This window comes from Oryza glaberrima, chromosome 4, assembly GCF_000147395.1.
Source record: "Oryza glaberrima chromosome 4, OglaRS2, whole genome shotgun sequence".
Lineage (NCBI taxonomy): Eukaryota > Viridiplantae > Streptophyta > Magnoliopsida > Poales > Poaceae > Oryza > Oryza glaberrima.
In genome coordinates, this window is record NC_068329.1 from 5855442 (window position 1) to 5876297 (window position 20856).

The window sequence follows — 20856 nt, forward strand, 5'->3', positions numbered from 1 at the left end:
GGATTGGGCCGTGGCGGCCCAAAAACAAAGAGGGGAATTTTTATTGCTTTTCTTTTTATTTTAATTGATAAAATGAACTCTGTGGCTTTAAAATTATTTCTTGAGCTCCGAAAATCCACGGAAAAATCCGGAGAGTATTTTAGGGCACAAAGAATATTACAAAATATTCTCGGCCAATGATTTTCAAAGGAACATTTAAATTCCCTCAATATTTCACTTGATTAAATTGCTTTAACTTTTATTTAATTTCTAGAAAATGCATTATTAATTGATTTTTAATCCCGAACGAAAATCGGGGCGTTACATAATGTCTAGATGGAATGCATACTCCTTATCTAAACCCATGTGAAAATGCTACAACAACACATATTCGGGTATGGATAAGGTTGGATCGGATTGCACTAAATTAGTGATTCTGGACCACGCTGTACCAATTGATTTTTAATTCAACTGCTAGAAACTGAGGATTTCCACACGAAGGGCAATAATATGGGTTATAGGGAAAAAGGCGAGGCAGAATCTGTCTCGCAATTTCTCCCGGTCACCGTTTACACACCCGACGGTAGATGTGTACCATTGTTTTGCTCTCTCTTGGAGAGAGAATGAAAACAATTTCCATCATACAGTTTCTTGTTTCATGCCTCGGATCTTAAGTCATGAACAAAGCTACTCAAAATCCCGCAGGTGATGGTAGGGATTTTCCTGGTCGAGACAAAGGAAGGTTTTTTCCCTAACCATGGTTCTTAATTCGGGGCGAATTTCATAACCAGTTATAAAAATTGGCCCCGATGAAGGAAGTGGCTCATAGAATTCGCCCCTAGGAGCTGATAAGTCAAAGATAGATTGCTCCATGGTCGAGAAGAGTTTACAGGAATACTTCTCAAAGGGGTAGCAGGGGTGGAGGTGGAAGAAAGAAAAGTAAAAAATGATACGAGGATGAACAATGTTCAGAGATAAACAGCAAGTGTTCCCCTGCAACGGCGCCAGAAATGCTTGTTGGTATTTTTTTAATGTCACTGATAGATTCCGCAAACGCACGGAGAATACCGATGCAACACTTCACCCGGGAGTATTCCAAGTTATCGATTTTCACAGGGAAAATGTGTGCTCAGCTCTTCTTTAGGTTCATCTAAGGACACGAAGAAAATATAGACAGAGGGTAGAGATGATTTCCTAGTGAGAGATAATGTCTACGAAAAGCTTAGTTTAATCTTAATGCAATACTTCAGGCACTAGCTAGCCCGCTGCTCCTAGATGACGCTCCACTGAATATCTGAACGGGAAGGACTAAGTGTTTTTAGGGCTGTCTCCACCTCTACACCCATCTCAAACCTACCATTGGATAAATAGCAACCATCAGAAATTAATTACCCAGACACCGCATCTACACAATTAATAACTATTTTACGCTAGCTAAACACTAAAACAATCACTATAAATTAATGGACTATAGTGAACAATGATCCCGCACGCTAATTAGGAATTAACCAAGAATAATTCTCGCTAAGTAAATCTTAATTACTCAAAATGATAATTCTATTAAACCGGAGTAACTAACAAAGTACAAGAAAGAAATAAGAGAGGATTATCGACAACTCCGAAATTCCTCCGACTTCTTCTACTTTACTCTCTCCTTAATTCTAGTATACAATAAGTACAATAGAGCCTCTTTATAATTCAGCTCAAGCTTGGAGTGTGTGAGAAGTGAAGGAGTGAAGTCCTTAAATAGGCAGGTATGACGGTTGTAACTATGCGAATTGTTAGAAATGCCCCGCAACCGTCATCAGGAGAGCATCTAGAGCGTCCATACCAAAACCTGGATCCAACGGCGATCACCAGGGGTAGGACCGAACCTAGACTAGACCAAATGGCCTCTAGATTTGGTCTAGGCCTCCTCCTCGCTCTGCCTTATCCATTTCTCCGGTGGTTGGGCACAATTTCTGATGTTTTGATGGAGTTTAAAAGCCCAACTCTTGTATGGATAGAATTCTTCTTCATTTAAGTCTAAATTTCATCCCAAATTTGACAGTTTGTTACATACATTAAAATATACACCAACGCTCGTTGAATATGTTAGAATTAAGTCCTAGCACTATGTTGAATGTTTTATTATCTATGCTTTATGCATATATTGGTGGTATAAAATTAATATTTAACAGCTGCTATTCCGCTAACACCCGACAGGTGGGCCCCACCTGTCGGTGGCGTTGGAGAGGGAACAACGTGAAACAGACTTTGCGAGAGAGAGGGAGGAGACAAGCGAGCCAATGAAGAGGAGAGAGGTGTGGGTGGACCGGCCTATTGGCGGCTGCACAAGCAAGGAGGAGAAGCAGACTTGGGCCGGAAATGGCCAAGTACAAGGATGAAGTTTTTAATTGGTTTTTCAATTTATTTAATTGATTAAATGATGTTTGCATCTTGAGCTATGATAATTCACGGAAAAATATATAAAGTACATAAGGCATGCAAATTATTAAAAAAATATTTCCAGCTAGGAAATTTTATTTCCCATATTAATTTCACTTTATAAATTATTTTGAATTTTAATATAATTTCTACAAATACATTATTTAATGATTTTTAATAAAAAAATTGTGGCATGACATCAGTCAAAACAACTATCCATGCTATCTGATCTCATTTAACCCGGTTTCGGGGGTTAAGATTTTTGATACTCCCTCCGTCCCATGATATAAAAGATTTTGAGTTTTTGTTTGTAACGCTTGACCACTCGTCTTATTCAAATTTTTTTTTTGCAAATATAAAAAACGAAAAGTTATGCTTAAAGTACTGTAGATAATAAAATAAGTCACAAATAAAATAAATAATAATTTTAAATGTTTTAAATAAAACGAGTGGTTAAACGTTGTAAAACGTTATAATAAAAACTCTTATACCGGTACGGATACATTTGAAGAAGGAAAATTCGAATCGTCGGAGAATATTAAGGGGCGCTCCTGGGGGCGATGGAGGGAGGTGACACATCGGCGATTTGCTACGGTGTATTTTTTATAGAAACCCTCCGTTTTTTAATTACATATAGATCCCTCGCGAACATATGAAAAACCGCGGACAGGGACCGACATGTAAAATACGAAAATAATAGGGGCTTTTTCGCAAAATGCCGCCCACTGCTGTCCCCAAACCTTATCCGTTGCCGCCCGTCCTCTCCCTCTCCCTCTCCGGCGCCGCCACCTCGCGCCGCCACCTCCGCCACCCCTCGCGCCGCCGCGTCCACCGCCGCCGCCGCCGCCGCCGCCGCCGCGTCCACCCCCGACGCTGCCCCCTCTTTCCTCTCCCATCCTCCTCCTCCGCCGTCGGTCCACTCTCCGCTCTTCGCCGCCTCCGTTGCCGGCCACCACCGCCCCCGTCCACGCCTCGCCTCGGCGCCCCCACCCCCGTCCCCGCCCCGTCGCTAGTTCCATGTAAAAGAGGAGGGATTCGTTTCTCCCTCGTGGTGGGCTTCCCACTCGGGGCAACGAAAGAGGCCACATGTACAGGAGCAGTCGATAGCACGAAATCTTATCCCCTTTCTCTCCCATACTCGTTCCTCTCGCCCCCTCCCTAAAACGACGACGACGACGCCGCCGCCGCCGCCGCTAGATCCATCCTTTCCCCTGTCCTTTCGTCCTCTCGCCCGCCTTCGGCAGTCGCCATGTTCAAGTTCCTATCGCGCCTCCGTCCATCGCAAGGTACACCTTCTCCTATGCTTTACAGGGTCGGATGCCTTCGCTGCGTTCAAATAAGCTGCTATATACTGCATACTAACTGCACTGTGATGATCTCTCTGAGGGATCCAAGATGTGTTGTTGGGGTCACAGTCATGGGTGCTGCATGAAAGTAGAGTTCTGTTGCCTTTGTAAGGCAGCGGTTTTAGCTTCCAGTAGAGGTAGTTGGCATGGAGGTGCTTCTCGGGTTTATGTTTTCTGCGCTGTATGGTGAAAGCCGGAGTCCCCAACGATGTTACAAACCCTGTTACTATTTGCTTGCAGAAAAGCAGATTGTCAAAACTCAAAAATAAAAAATTCTATACTCTGATGATGGGTACTGTTTTCCAATGTGCCCCCGTTTGTCTTTCAAGGCCAGTTTACTATAGACATGCCTTATATATATATACTAGGTGAGAAAATCGATGTTTTTTTAAGTAGGGATAGATATAGATTAATTAAAATTAAGATAAGATACATATTGGGAATCGCATAAAGGATTAGGATGACTTACCAAAATCTTGGCAAAAACATCTTCAATTTTTATAATAGTAGAGATATACTAGAAACCCCGCGCATTGCTGCAGGAGTTCAGTATGATATCAATATGAAAAATAGTGCGTAAGATAGCTAGACAATATAAGCTTACGTAAGTTGATGTGGTTTATGGTAATTTAAATTTAAATAATATATAGATATATAGAATGATGATTCAAATGTAAGATGATGTGGTTTTATGAGAGAAGAAAAGAATGGAGATAGTTTCGACCATAGATTAATCATCTAAGACTAAAACAATTAATGTGATATGACTTAATAAGATAGGAGAGAAATAACATTAACTAAGTGAGGGGGAACTATATAGGTATATAGGATATTATTAAAAATGATGAAGAGATATATTGAAATAATATGTGAATTATGTGGGATGATGATTTAACATGCTTGCATTTTAAAGCTCTAAAATTTAATAAATTACAAAATTATAGGTAATATAGAATTGCTTGCATGATGTTTAAATGTAATAATTGTTAGTGGATGATGATGTGGCATCTTTGCATGTGGGATGATGATCATTTAACATGCTTGCAATTTAAAAACTCTATAATTGTTAGTGGATGATGATGTGGCATTTTGTTAGTGGACGATGATAACTTTATAGTGAGATAGGATATATGGCAGAATAGAAAAGAGCTGTAACGGTATCATAGTGCCATTGTTTTAGTGGTTGTGCGGCCTCTTATTTTTTTTTATCAATGCCACATTTCTGTATGACAAATTGATATTTTATTTATTTATTGCAGGTAACGGCATCATTAATGGCAATAACAAAAAAAATGTAATATTATATTTAAAGAATTTGTGATTTTCCAGGGTGGTTTGATTTTCAACATTGTTAATCTCGTTTTTTTCCAGGATTATGACCCCCAATGTGACATGAGCAAAGAGGAGATTGAATGGCGATGCGCTCAAGCAGAAAAAGTACGTCAGCGTATGCCGCAGGTGGAGCACCAGCTGAGGAACGAGTTGGGGAAGATGCGGTACTACTTCCTAGGTGACCCTTCTGCCCTAAAATGTTGGGATTTGCACATGGATAATGTCCATAGAGCATTTTCTGAGAAACTCCCAGACTCCCTTTCCTCACCTCGATATACCCCGGTTAGTTGCCCACGACTTTTCCTCTTTTATTTAATTCCATTAGTGTAGAAATAACAACTTAAGCAGATATTGGAATAGCAAATTAAACAGTTTAGCATACTGTGAAACTGATTTATTATATAGTGTATTCAATTTTGGCAAAACCATTTGACAGAGCTCATTTAGAAACTTAATATTATGGTCAAATTTTGCTCTGCTCTCCTCATCAGTTCCCCTCCTATTTCTTTTACGATTCTTTCCTTTGGCAAAGGCATATTTAGAATTCTACGTTTCTACCTACAAGTTCATCGAAGTGGCAGTGTGGCACTTGCAGCTTGCTTCCCATGAATCAGTAGAAAAATGCTCCATTTTACAGCGTTGTTCTTCTCCCAATTTTATGCTTGAATTAAATATAGCTAACCAAACTAAATATCTATTTATTGCAAATGTATGTAATTGTTGACTACATATTTTTTGTATGAGATCAACAAAAGCTTATCTTAAGTATGTCAGTACTTTCTATCTCCAGTTATTTACAGCAATCAAACTTGTCAAGTTACTAGTAAATGCACATGTGGTATCTAAGTCAATGAAAGCTGATCTTCGAACCTCCTTTCACTACAGAAAATTTGACACAGGAAAGTGCATCTATTCATTGCTCTATGACTTTGTGTCAACTCTCACGCAATATAAAAAAAACTCCTATATCCTTTTCACGTTGGACACATGGTTGCCAGTGCTTTCAAATCTCAAATACTATCCATCTAATGATAGATCAGACCATCAACCATTGAACGATGAGAAGAAAACTAATTTAGCTATGAGCATTATTAAAAAACCTAAAAAGTTGGTACATGTGGTGAATGAATCAACTGAAACAACCTAATTAAGTTGATTAAGTGATAGCTATACTTCCATATAAGGCATTACCTATAGCCAGGATAGATAATTGTCTATTTGGATTGGTTATTATTCGAACTATTGAAGATCCTGCTGTTCTGTGTAGACTACCATTGATATGATCGTTTTGTTTTATCAGTGGTACATTTTGCAGTAGGAGCTGTCCTGGTGATATTTTACCTTGATTGCACTCATACATTTGTATTGGCTGGTGATGATGGAAACAAGTGTTCCAAATTCATAGAATGCAAGCACCAAACTTTGGCTGAGAAATACAATTATTAGTCTCTTTAGAGGAATAAAAGCCATGATATGGATAGATATGTTTATGCACTGCTGTCTAGAAAGTAAAATTGAAATGTCCAACTACAAAGCATGTCAATAGTTACAAAACTGCTGAAAGAAACATCCACCAAATTTTGCCAGATGCCAATTGACTTCCTGTTCCTGACAGAATAATATCTCAGGAAGGAAAGATGTTATTATCATGCCTAGGCCCAAAATTTACAGACCTACAATAACGTGGATTTTTTTTCTCTCCATAAATAACGGCATCAATTGGTTTTACACCATAATTGCTAATCCATGTTGAAGATATGTTCATACACTCATCAGTTCTTCTTCAGCTCAACTCCATGTTTTTTTGGAGCTGGGTATCTCTTGCTGCAGAATTTTGTGGAGTTGGAGCTGGTGGTAGATTTAGATTACTAGAGTGAAGTTCATATTTTGGACCAAAATAGGAAGATTAAGCTACTTCAATTTAACCTACAAACACTATTTTCTGCAAGAAAACTTGAGTTGGGAGCCATGCCAAACAGCGCCTTAGTAAGCCAAAATATACATGATGAAACACTTACAAGAATAGGTTAATAGTACATTAACAGTAGTGCAAATACTGTAATAATAGATTAGTAGAATGAGGGTATAAATAATATTTCCACCGTTCTTTTAATGTATTCCTTAGGGCATCAGCAAGGATTCCAATAAACATGTTTTATCATTATCCTTTCTACCGATGTATTTTTAAAAAAATATTGGAAATATAATTACATAAATTATTTTCTTGAAAATATACTAATACCAGTTTTACATATCAAATTTTCTGCATATATTAGTAGCTTATTTCAAGGTTTGGTTGCATGGATCCTTAAACGTGTCTATTTGGGAACAGAGGGAACAGTATATTATCTGCACAACACTGTAAAATATACAAAGCGTTTTACTACTGGAAATTTTTCTATGTTAATCAATGTTTTTTCTACATGTAAGAGACTATAAGCACAAATGGTTCAGCTACTGACCCAATGTAGATAAATAAGATAGATAATAACATGAAACTCGAAGTATATTGAGTCACTCCAGTTCAGTCTACATATGTTTGTATTTTTTTATGAGATTTGGAATGGTGGATCAACAAGATCTGGTACTGCATGCTAAATGTGCACAATAGAAGTGTAATAATGATTGGTAGATCGTACCCAGGGCTTGAAGGGATGAGAAATCAGACTAAATGGGAAAGAAGACTGGAGATAGGCATATTATCCATTCCTGCTTTATTAATATATACAACATCATCCTTATAGTTGGGATAACTCGACTATTCAGTACCTTACCTCAAAAATAAAGCAACAGCTTAATCTAATCTTATCTCTAAACCAACAAACTCTAACCGATGCTACAATATCACAGGATTACTGTCCATTCGCATGAACAGTTAACTCCTGTACAGGACAACCTCGCTTGACCTTTAATACCTGAAAATATGTTGTGCAAACTTCATATATAGTGGCAACTTAGAAACTACCGTTAGATTCAAAATGGATGTCTTAGATTTGTCCATGCCACCCCACGCATTGCCTGCCGATAACATCTTGCATTTTGGTCCCTATTCATTTCTTTCCTCCCCACTGCGAGTAAAAAAATTACATATGGTTAAATCTGTTGAGTAAAAAACTACTCTTGGTTAAATCAAGGAGTAAAAAAAATTACACATGGTTAAATCTCAGGAGTAAAAATTTACACAGAAAAAGGAAAATGGTGGAGGCAAAATCGGAGCCCAGTGAGGCAACGACGAGATCAGGGCGGGACGGCCGCGTCCGCCTAGTGGACCAAAGCTGGGGAGGGAGGGAGAGAGGGCTGGTGGATCAGGTGTGGCACTGTGGATGAGTTCTGCCAACGTCGCTGCCCGATCTTCCTCAGCGCCACACATCGTCAATGGCTGATCCAGGGAGGAGAGATGAGGAGGGAGGTGAAGAAAAGATGGAGAGAGAGTGGAGGAAGGGTGGTGGCCTGGTGGGGTGTTTTCTGTGAATTTTTAGTATGGTGACATGGACAAATCTGAGACATCCATTTTGAATCCAACGATAGTTCCAACTTCCAAGTTTCCACCACATATGGAGTTTGAACTACATATTTTCCCCTTTAGTACAACTTGCACTTGAGATGTGGTGGTGGCCATGCTAACCATCCTTGACAACCCCACCTCCATCCGTGGCCATGATGTGTTGACAGTGGACAACAATGGCATGAGAGCCTTTAGGGGATGCACGCTGTGGTGATCTGGCGAGTGGTTCCAAGCCTCCACGTTGGCACTGCAGCACCACCTCAGATGAAGCCATGCCCCCGCAGAGCCACTTGCCTTGATTCACACTGTCAGGAACTTGTTGACCTTGTCATGCCTCGATCCGCATCGCCGGGAGCTTGTCGACCTCCAAATCTGCCACAGGGGCCGCCGCTCGAAGCGAGGAGGGACGGTCACGGGCAGCGGTGAGGAAGGATTCCACTGGCGCTGCCATGTCCATCTTCTTGGCATCTGTTCCACCCGTGATGCCCTGATCTGCTCTGTTTGCGGTTTTCGGCCATGTGGAGAGGGGCTAGAGCGGCACTAGAGAGTGGAGAGGCCATGGCGGCGGCCGAAGGGTGGAGAACCTTCTCACGGCTAGATCTGAGTGGAGGGAAAAGAGCTATGGTAGCTGGAGCAGGAGAGGTGGTGGTGATGGCCAGAGCGGGAGGAGGAAGGTGTGGCGGTGACCGGTATGGCGGAAAGAGGAGCGGTGGTGGGCGACTCGGCGTCGGCGTCGATTTCTTTGGTGGTGGCTGTTGCTGTCTTCGGTGCGAGAGAGATGGGGAGACAGAAGGATGAGGATGGGTTAATATGTGATTTTTATTTTCATGAAGGGTTCGTTTTATAAAATTTGGGCTAAAAACGAATTAAAAAACTATGCAAGGATTTCAATAAAAGACAGAAGGGCTGTAATAGAAATATTACTTGGGGTCCAATTGAAGCTCCTGTGCATTGTCAGTCTACTACCCTAGGAGTGGCCTCATCCTACGTGCTGCAGTCGTACTCTCGCTCCCTGAGACCACTCCTTGCATTGTTCATGTCCTTAATATGCTGTCCAAGGTTGGTGAAGATGCCTCCAGCGTCAACAGTGAACTTGGAGCAGTGGCATTCTGCTTAACTCCACTAGAAGAATTAGGACTGGGAAAGATGTGATGGCACCGTGACCTTTTACATGTCACCCTTTTTGTTCAATGCACCTCAGAAGGCACACTGTTTGTCTGCCATGTGACAAGGCAGGCATCTAGCGGTTCAGCAACCCTCTTCCCCAGCGCACGCAACAGTAGTGCAACCCTGTGCAGCAAGGGTGGCAATGGTGGTGTTGGATCTTGCACGACTCAGCATGACACCTCTTGTTTTCTTCTTGCTTTGCGCTCCTCTAGCAGGTTTAGGAGCTCATGGCTGAAAGCCTTCAACTCTGCCTTGATAAGGTGCCTTCAATCTTTCAATCATGCCTTTCACATGTGAGCCCTGGCATCAAAAGCCATGGCTGAAGGTTACTTAGCAGCAGAACCTATGGCTCTGATACCAAATGCCCTAGATATAGGGCAAAAAGGAACATCCTGTATTCTTGAACAAGCAACAGAATCAAATTTTAGACTTGGATTATCCTATTTACATTTATCAAATTTTGCTGCAACAATTTAAATAACATTTCTGTTTCATATTTTGAACTATATATCTTTCTTCACTCTTTTGAGATGTGTTGCACCTCATGGAAAACTAGTAGTGTTGGCTGTCAACCAAATTTTATTTATTTCATTGATGATCCAACATGATTACATTCTCCTTTTAGCAATTGTGATTCTGTGGATTAAAAACTTTTAATCTTTGATGTTTTTGTTTCAGAACTCTGTTTTATATAAGCAACTAATGAAGAGAAAGGCCCGGCCAAAGACTTTTGCTTGCGTGCTATCCGGCGGATGGTATAAGTTGAAAGAAGTTAGCAGGAACAAGATGGTGCGTAGATCTTTGCCATTAGCCGGTGTCGCTGCTGTATTTGTTGCTGGACTGGCCGTTGGATACACTTTAGGGAAGGAACAGGAGATCAATGAGACTTAATATTCTAGTACCAGGGGACCATGTTTGTGTCATCTCTACCGGCTAGACTGATGGTTCTTCCTTCAACGAATTAGGCTGTGTTTGCTACTATCTCCGTACCAAATTAGTAGTCGCTTTAACCTTTTTCTTTTAATGTTTGACCACTCATCTTATTTGAAAAATTAATGCAAATATAAAAAAAGTCATACTTAAAGTATTAAAGTATTTTTATAATAAAGCAAGTTGTAAACAAAATAAATAAAAAATTTATATTTTTTTAATAAGACGAATGATCAGAAGTTAAAAAAAAACTCAAAACGACGAGTATGTTTGGGACGGAGGTAGTACTAAGGGTTCCTAACCCTTATCTTTCATTTTCCATGCGCACGCTTTTCAAACTGCTAAGCGGTGTGTTTTTTTTAAAAAAAGTTTTTGCACGAAAGTTTCTTAAAAAAATCAAATTAATTTATTTTTGAAAAAAAAAATATTTAATTAATCACGTGTTAATGAACCGATTCGTTTTCTGTGCAGAGGGAAAGAGTTATCTCCCAACACAGTCACTACGGGAAATCAGTGTCTCTTAATGTTTATCGTCTTAGGTTTCTACACCTGTTTAGGCATTGTTTGAGACTTTAAATTGTTGCATGTTCGAGGCTCTAAATTGATGCATGTTTTGTTCTAAGGGCATGTTTAGATTGTAGCTAAAATAAATCTTACCAAGTTTTAGCAATTGGCAAGATGGCAATATTGCCAAAATTTTAGCATGATTTCTTATGTATTGATTAAATTTGGCAACAAACTAAACGTAGATATTTGTTTGGCAACTTTAAAAAAAAATAGTATGGTTGAAGCGAAAAGACCCTAAGTCTTCTGCCTCTTTTCCTTTTGTGCTTGGGCCAAAAAAAAATGTTGTAGTCTCCTCTTTTGACAACTGGAAGGTACCCGCTTCGGGGGGAAGTATCCGGTGCAATCACCTAATTCGGTGCAATTATGCAACTCTCATCCTACATCGTTGGATCGAGAAATGGACGGCCGAGATTCGTCCGCGTCACCATGAGTTAAAATTTAACTCACAGATTCACTCATGAGTTAAAATTTTCTGGGAGTTAAATTTTAACTCGTGGTGATGTGGACTAATCTCAAACGTCTATTTCTTGATCCAACGGTGAGTTGCATGGTTGCACCGAATTAGGTGATTGCACTGGATACTCCCCCCCCCCTTCGGTTATGGATGTGTTCTAGGTACCAAATAATATTTTTTGGGTTTTTTTAATTGAAAGCTCCAGTGATGTTCGCCCTAGGTCAGACCGGCCTTAGGCCATTTACAGTACAAGGACGTGGCGTGTGGCAATGTAGAGCCACGTAGGCAAATCGCTTGCGTGGAGGAGAGAGGGGAGTGGGGACCGTTTGCAACCCAGCTTCGCGTGACCAAGTTTGGCCACACAAAGCTCAGCAACTTTTGTCCAAAAAAAAAGCACCTCCACAATAAACAAGAAAGCGAAAGAGGGAGAGAAAGGAGGCTCGCTGGAGTAGGGGCGCTCGGGGTGTGGGGCACGGTGGAGGCTCGCCGGAGTAGGAGAGCTCGCCGTCACTGCGTGGGGCTTGAGGAAGCTGCCGCCGCCGCCGCTTCGTGGGGCTCGGCGGAGTAGGGGCGCTCGGGGAGCCTCCCGAGATCCACCGCCATCTTCCGGGCGGAGCTCCTGAAGCTCGCCCCCCTTCGCGCGCCGGAGGCGTTGGCGGGGTCCGTGCTCGGCAGCGCAGCTCCAGTGCTGCCCCTCCACCGTCGATGATGGCGTCGTCTCCGCCGCCGTCTTCCGCCACGCCGCTTGGTGTCGCCGCCATCTTCCGCTGCGCGGCTGGACGCCACCGGATCTGCTGCTCGTCGCCGCGTGGGACGCTCCACCCGGTTGGAGGAGAAGCGGTGCCGCGCTTGGGCCGCCTCGCTGCCGAGCTCCGCCACCACGCTGTCCGCCGGTGCCGCCGAGCTTCGTCACGCCGGAAGGAGCATGCCGCCATAGCTGCCCTGGAGCGCGAGAGGATTAGGTGAGGGGTGGGGGAGGGGTGATATTTTTTATATTATCTGTGGGCCCCATTATAAACTTTCTAAACCACACTTGCCACACATGCATTGTGGGTGTAGTGTCTGTTGGAGTTCCCAAACCTATGTGGCAGCTGTGGCATAGCAATTTGCTAGGACGCATTGCTACTGCCTTAGGGTCCAGTTGGACTAGCGCCATGCCGCATTGGCTCATGTGCCTCTGGATGTCGTCAGTCGGACCAGCATCCAGGTCCAATCGGTCCAACGCAACGCTACTCGGGGTGTGTTTAGTTCACGTCAAAATTAGAAGTTTGGTTGAAATTGAAACGATGCGACGGAAAAGTTAGAAGTTTGTGTGTGTAGAAAAGTTTTGATGTGATGGAAAAGTTGGAAGTTTGAAGGAAAACTTTAAAACTAAACACGGCCTCTTTCATGTTTGCTTTTGGATGACGCTAGTCGGACCGGCCAGTAAGCCTAGTTGAGTTGACAACGTCGTCCATCGCAACACCACCTTTAGTTCTTATTTTGGTTCTCTGAAGCTTTAGGCTGTGTTCTCCCGACATGGAAAACGGAACAATAGATTAGTGTGTGGTTAATTAATTATTAGTTTAAAAAACTTCACAAATGGATTAATATGATTTTTAAAGCAATTTTTCTATATAAATTTTTCTCACATTTTTAAAGCAAACTTTTCTAAAGTAACTCCTTCGTCACCCATCCTTTCTTCACTTTTTTCTTCACTTTTCTCACATTTGATTCACTACACCGATTCTTTTGTATAAACAGTCTTGACTAGACCTAGAGGAGGGTGAATAAGCAATTTAGAAATAAATGCGGAAGTTAGAACAAAATAGAATCGGATTATCCGATATCATATCGGATAGTCCTATGTAGACCAGATTGTCTGAATTGAGATCGAACTATCGGACATGTACAACAACAATACAAACAAGCAACAACCTAAAAGCTCTAGATACAATCCACAAGCATGGAGATGAGCTCAAACAATAACTAGATTAGTGTGGCTTGAAGCAAGGAAACAAGAAGGTAAAGAGAAGGAGGATATCATCGAAGTTTACGCCGCGATGTATTTCCCGAAGTTCAAATCCTTGAGGAGATTTTAATCTCCGTTGAGGAGTTCACAAAGAGCTAGATATTTTTGAACTCTATCCTTATGAGGTTGTTGCAAAGGCACTGTTCCTTCCACTAAGGGTAACTCTTTCCTTGCGGAGGCGAAATCTAGCCTTCAAAAAGCTGTCTATGAGTCCTCAACCTACAATAGTAATAAATTTTCCCCCACACAACTCTCGGACAAATCCTAGTGCTCAAAATCAAGAGAAACACACACTAGTCTCCTAAACTCCAAATCCACACTCAAAAAGATCCAAATCACAAGGACCAAGATGGATTTGAGATATAGAGGGAGAGAGCTCAAAAATACAAAGCACTTAGCACAAATCTCAACCCACAGCATGATTGGAATGAAATGAATTGGGGTCACCCTAGAAAATGACCATTGTTGGCATTCGGCCAGACCTGCCGAAACCACGAGAACCGCCGGAGGTTGCCTAAGTCCAAGAGGCGAAGCACCTGGGCAAAGTACCTGGGGCGAAGCTAGATGACGAAGACCGGAGGGTTCGCCACCAAGTCCACCGCCCTGGCGAAGCCATTAGAAACGGGCGAAGATCGTACAGTAAATCAGGAGGATTTCGCCCACAGTAGATATGACTTCGGCGAAGGACTTGGAGGACATCTCGGCCCATGGAGGCCTTTCGCCAGTCATGGGCCGGCCCAAAGAGTCCACCTAAGAGCCCATGTATGCAAAGGACACCGTGTACCCCCACTAATGTCCCTATCATAAGGGTATCCATGTAAATTCCCCTGTACAAACCAAACCCTAAAAGGTATGAGCATGTACTAAGACTATAAGTAGCCTTCTAGGGCCATGTAATGGGGGGATCCCAAAAAACTTTACTAATTAATACAATTGCTTTTACTATTCCAACAACCTGTTGAGTGAACCACGTCCTTCAACGTGACGCAGTTGTCTCTTCGACAACAGCTAGAGTCGACCGTGGGGACTCTAGGGCGAAACCATTGGACGGAACCCCAACTTATCATTTGTATTCAATTCTCATCTACAATTCAGATTGCTTTTATCTTGTTCTTGCTTGTTTCTTCGATTTGCTTGTAGGAATAAGGTTGATCTGCACCGGCAAGATCAACAACCCACAGAGAGGTGTATCGATCGCTAAGGCACAACACAACAACGTCTCATACGGTTGTAGTCGGGTCATCAACGTTTCTCCCAAATCGTAGTTATCCACAACTTACCGAAAGATCGGGCCAACAACAGCCTTGAGTGTCTCGAGTGGAACTCAAGGTTCATCATCTGGCTAGAGTAAAACTATTCGAATAGCCATGCCCGTGGTTTTGGGCGATCAACCAGAATCACCATGATTAGTCCCATCCTTAATAATTGGTTAATGAACTGGTGTAGTTTAGGTGGTTTGGTTGGGCCTGTTCAACGTGGTGTAGCATTGATTAGTGGAGATTTAATATTACCTTAATTAATCAACTATTTTACTGGTTTGCTCAATAAAATGATTTTTAACCGCCTTTATGCAAATAGCCACAAGCCTCCTTGTATCCCCTTGCAAGTCTGCATCATTAGTGTGGCTTGCTGAGTACGGTGGTTGTACTCAGCCTTGCTATTGTTCCTCCTTTTCAGAATTATACTGCTTATGAGCTGAAGACGAAGTTAGAGGACCAAGGCTCAGACCCCAGTTGAGTTTTGCCGTGGAGTGGAGCTGAAGCCCCTCTAGAATCGCCTTTTTCCGCTGCTGCTGCTTTCTTTTTCGGTGTGAGCACTAAGTGCCTCTTCGGATTATTTCGGACGTCGGATTCGGTGCGGAGTCGGTTCGGAAACGGAATAAAATTGTTGGATGTTAAGTTTGTATTCAATCGATACAACTAGAGGGTAGCAATACAATATATGAGCAGCAATACGATGGCAAAACAACATCCGAACATGATGGCAAAACAATAGCGATGGTGGATGGGCCTGTGGCTGCGCTGGCTCGTGTGAGTGGGAGAGCCAAAGGGATTGATCCAAGGGATTGGAATAGCTGGATAGGAGGTGAAGAGATCAGAGGATTGGGGGTTTAGGTTAACAGAAATGGGCTAGATGGGGGCCGACCGATGTAAATTGGGCTCAATTGTGTAGTTGTGTGGCCTGAAATATGCGGATTATCTGCCAAATCGTTTATCGGATAATCCGAGTAAAAAAATAAGATAATCTGCATCTGCCGGATATCGATGATACCGCATCCGCATTCGACGGATATCTAAAAACTCTTACCATATTCTCACTCTGGTTGGATTCGGAGCAGATCGGATCGGATAATATCTGCTCCGTTTTCACCCCTAGTCGCAGGGCCCATCCAGACCCCATGACGCCCACCCTAGCCACGGTACGTCAGCCAGAGCAAAGCTATACTACAAATCAAGCAGTTACCCATTCCCGCTTATGGTAAGCACGGTAAATCTTCCAGGGTTTCCCGCAAACCGGTCCTTAATTGCCATGGTGCGACTAGCAAAACCATGCACCCATAGCCCACCATTAAGCCATTTTTTAGTTGGATAATTACAATCAATGAAGCATGGCCAGATGTCTCGAGCACGCAACTCGTCATGATACCAAGTGTCTAATAATGTAATTATCCCATTATGTAAGCTAGTGGTAATTAAGCATGGCTAAGCATATATAATTCTAGCTAGATCAACATAAGTATCACAAGCTAGACAAATTATCACCCAAGTTTGACAAAGGACGGATATCAAATAAATATGGCACAAGCGAGTAGATAGGTAAACCCTATTCACATGTGATTAGCAAGACATGCAATTTTATTCGCAAACGATAAAACATTTATAAAGTAGGCTCAATATGCTCAAGGGGAATGTGTGACTTGCCTCGCTTCTTCAAACGATCTTCCGAACTCTTTTCCTCACGATCGCAGTCTTCCGAAATGGCGGAATCTATGTGCTGGCACGCAAAACAAGGAAAAACTCTAATAAAAACCAAGTAAACAGTACATAAAAATTAAACAAACATGTAGAGCTCAATTTTAGATGAATTTGCAAGTTGAATGTCTCAATTTGGAGTTCGTATGAATTAGTTATGAATTTTAGAAGTTTTGAGCCATTTAAATGAATTTATAGAATTATTATTTATTTATTGCACAATTACTATTTATTTTAATAAATAAAAACGTTATCACTGACGTCAGCAAGAGGAGGTCGGCGCCGACAGGTGGGCCCCACACATCAGCGGCACAAGGGGCGACCCACGGTGGACTCGGTCCACCGCAGATGAGGTGGCACCGTGGACCGAGACCACGGTGGTCCACGGCCGAGCAACGGGCCGGATCGGCCCGAGGTCAATCTAACGGCCGGGGAAGGCTGGCGCCGGGCGCACGGCAGCATCCGCCCGGGGAACAATGACGGTGGCGGCGCCCAGGGCCCAACGGCGCCGGTGGCGAGAGGCGGCGGCGGGGAAAGCAGTGGAAGGAGGCAGGGAGGGAGAGGAGAGGCTCACCGAGCGTGCATGCCAGCGAGGTGGAGCGGGAGGTGACCGACGACGGGGATAGGCGGCGGCACCCATGGGAAGGTGTCGTGGACGGCGGTTCGGTGGCGGTTCGTGAGGACGGAGGGCGGATGAGGTCACCCTTGACCTGCGGAAGGAGAAGAGGGAGTTAGGGAGGGGAGAACCAACGTTGGGTGACCGGAAACGACGACCGTCTTGTGGGTCTTTTGTAGTGGAGCTGGAGGTGACCGGAAACACGAGGTGGAGCTCACCTGTACTTGTGGGTCTTTTGTAGTGTCTACCATGCGATCTTGAACAATTGAGAAATGGAACAATCTTGACTCAAGTCACTCAACTTTTCATGAAGAACAACTTGGGGTTTTTGAAGTAATACTAAATTATAACTTTGCATTGCTGCTCAATTGATTCTCTCGATCACTCAAGGTGTATGATTCCTCACAAAGGCATATGATTGTGCCTTTTCTTTTTCTATCATCTAATAAAGCTTATGTTGAGCTCAGGATATGGAAAAGAGTAGAGCATTACTTGTATCATATATATTGCAAAGTCAAATAATGGATCCACAGAAATACAAGACATACTTTCTGGTCAAGAGCGTGCATGTGTGTGTATGGTGAATTCGTGGGTGGAAAAAGGAAAATACTACTACTAATAATAACTCCTTTTGTATACCTCCACCTCCATTTATTTTCTCTTTTGAAATTTAGGAGAGTGCATGGCTATCTCTTTTTTCCTTTGCCTTTTTCTTTTTCTCTATTTTTTCATCATGATGCTCCATACTTGTATACTTGTATGAGTAAGACTTTTTCTTTCTTTTTGCATAGCCATACCTCTCTCTATTTTTTTTATTTGAAAGAACTTAGGAGGAAGAGGTACAGATGACATGGAGTATTTATTTTGTGAATGATGGATGAAAGGTATGACAAATGAGGAATGCTAACTTCCAGTGTAGAAACCAAGCATATGTGCATGTATTTGGAGTGTGTGTGATCTTGACCATGAAAGTGTGAAAATCACTTCACTAGGGTCACAATATTTGACAAGGATCTTGCCAGTAATCTTGGGATCGATTGTTCTCTATTGTACTTTGTGATTTTCTATATCAATCTCATATAAACTGATTAAGGCTATTACCTTGCAAGTGGCCTGAAGCAGTATAATCTTTGTTTTCTTGTTTACTTGATGTCGTATCGTGTAGATCCTCATATCAACGTACCCCAATACCCTATACATCCAGTCTACGGGTATCCCGTCGACAATTTGAGAGCAACATTTAAGCTTGCTAACGAAAACCGAATAAGAATCTACTCCCTCAAGCATTCTCAACATATACCCAAAAATCTATCTCTATTATTCTAATTTTGTAATTCCTAATTTGATTTTAAGGTATAAATATATTTTTATCTCCAACTAATATCTTAAATTAACTCTCAATAATAACAAGTGAACCCACCCCTAACTACCAATATGTACATAAACAAAAATCGCTCCGCCCATCCCCATCCCATGCTCGATCTGTCTCTACGTATCGCACCTCCTTTTTCGCCGTGCGAAAATTGGGAGTGAGAGCGTCTCTTGACTTGTAAAGAGCTAGAAAGGAAAGGGGATTTGAATACATCTCTAGGAAAACTGTTGGAGCAAATTTTTGACAAAAGAAACCTTAATTTTAGAATTAGGTTTCATTTAGGGATGCTGTTGATCATGGTCTAAAAAGAAACTTATGAAAAGTTGATTATTTTCATCGTAATAAAAGAACGGGGCCTTATTAGGCTGTGTTCTTTAGTCTACTTTCTCAACTTCACCCTTTCATTTTTTACGCACGCTTCCCAAACGGTTAAACAGTAATGTTTTTTTCAAAATTTTTCTATACGAAAGTTACTTTAAAAAATCATATTAATCCAGTTTTTTAAATTTATTTTGGCTAATACTTAATTAATATGTGTTAATATGTGGATGGGCCTTTTGACTCCCCCACCCCTCCTACCACACACAACCCTTAGCTGTGTTCGGACCCCTCATCTGCAGTATGTAAAATGATGTGTGCATTAACGCATGATTAAATATTAGCTAAAAAAATTTAAAAATTGAATACGATCTTTTAAAGCAACATTCGTTTATTATTATTTAAAAAAAACACGTTGTTTAGTACAGTAGTATTTCATCGGTCACAAAAACCCAACACTGAGTGTCAGATTCAAATACATATGATTGTATTTTTTTCAGAGCGAGCAGTGCGTACTAAAGGGGGCTCCGAACGCGCGTACGCGCTAGGAGGAGACGCGGCGCACATTTTTTTACACTAAGAGTGCTTAGCGCTAACTAACATCATTTAACGCTAACATTTTTTCGGTTTTTTGGATAAAAATTCATCACGCGTCTTTCTTCCTTTTTTTAGTTGACTGAAACAAACTTTCAATTCCCGATTTGAACTCAGATTTAAAAATTTCATGTCAAGATTTGAATACTTTCAACTTAGATTTAAAAAATTTTCAACTCAAATTTTTAAATCTGAGTTAAAAGTTTTCAAACCTGAGTTAAGTTTTCAAATCTTGACTTGAAGTTTTCTAAATTTGAATTGAAAGTTTCAAATATTTATTTGAAAGTTTTCGAATCCGAGTTGAAAGTTTTCAAGTCCGTGTTGAAAGTTTTCAAATCCGAGTAGAAAGTTTTCAAGTTTGAATTGAAAGTTTTTAAATCTAAGTTGAAAGTATTCAAGTTTGAATTGAAAGTTTTCAAATCCGAGTTGAAAGTTTTTAAATCTTGACTTGAAAGTTTTCAAATCTGAGTTGAAGATTTCAAAAAATCTTAAGTTAAAAGTTTCAAATCTTCAGTCCTACTCCTACACGCATGCAGTAGTCAATGGTGAAAAGAAAAAAAAAGGCGTCGCGAAAAAAAAAGAAAGAAATGCGCGCGCGTGGGCCTTGTGGGCCGAAAGTGCGCGGCGGCAACGCGCGCGCGCGAATTAGCCTTTGCGCGTAGGAAAAAGTACACCAAAGGTCTCTCAAAATCGTCCTCCAACCACAAAATCGGATACAACGCATCCCCCAACTTATAAAACCAATACAAACTAGATCCCTCAGCGGTTTTGACCCCGGTTTTGAGTCAGCGTGGGACGCACGTGGGCCCCACATGTCAGGTGTCCACGTAAGCATTTGCTTTCTTTCCCCTTTTTCTGTTTCTCTCTTTACTTCCTCTATCTCGCTCTCTGCTCACAGGCGGCGGCACGCATGGCCGGAGGGTGGTGTGGCCGACGACGGTGGATCCCGGGTGGCGGCGCGTGGGCTCAGGGCGGCACGAGCTCGCCGGCCTCCCCGTCCCCCTCGTTGAAGCATCTAGGCTCCCATTGTTAATTTTGGTAATTAATGACAAGCACTAATTGTGGACTAACCGTTGTCTTTGAGTTATATACTTTAAGATAGGTTCACTTTATGTGTGTGCATGGATGATTATCGATGGATTAAAATTTGATGGCACGAAGCAAAGAAAAGAAGACGGTAAAACTAGTGCTTTAGTTTTAAATTGATCGAGGTGAAGGACGATCAAATTTGGTAGTTTATTTTTAGCATTGCCGTACTATTAAGAG

At 41.8% G+C, this 20856-nt stretch overlaps 1 protein-coding gene across 2 annotated transcripts; it reads left to right on the top strand.

Annotated features, from left to right (window-relative positions):
* The first annotated feature begins 3143 nt into the window (after window positions 1-3143).
* LOC127771077 (uncharacterized) lies at window positions 3144-10734 on the top strand. Of its 2 annotated transcripts, none has more exons than XM_052296896.1 (4): window positions 3144-3692; window positions 5012-5046; window positions 5124-5262; window positions 10435-10734. In XM_052296896.1, the coding sequence occupies exons 1-4, from the start codon at window positions 3656-3658 to the stop codon at window positions 10449-10451; spliced, it is 228 nt and encodes a 75-aa protein (XP_052152856.1). In that variant the 5' UTR covers window positions 3144-3655; the 3' UTR covers window positions 10452-10734. The 2 variants fall into 2 exon arrangements, with proteins under 2 accessions (XP_052152856.1, XP_052152855.1); XM_052296895.1 differs by having other exon boundaries at window positions 3160-3692; window positions 5124-5366.
* Window positions 10735-20856: the final 10122 nt, after the last annotated feature.

What these genes read in the sequence shown, in the direction of transcription:
- LOC127771077 (XM_052296895.1), top strand. Translation starts at nt 3,656, where the DNA reads ATGTTCAAGTTCCTATCGCGCCTCCGTCCATCGCAAG. An exon ending in GCGCCTCCGTCCATCGCAAG is followed by an intron (nt 3,693 to 5,011) that starts GTACACCTTCTC and finishes TATTTATTGCAG; the next exon opens with GTAACGGCATCATTAATGGC. An exon ending in CCTCACCTCGATATACCCCG is followed by an intron (nt 5,367 to 10,434) that starts GTTAGTTGCCCA and finishes TTTTTGTTTCAG; the next exon opens with AACTCTGTTTTATATAAGCA.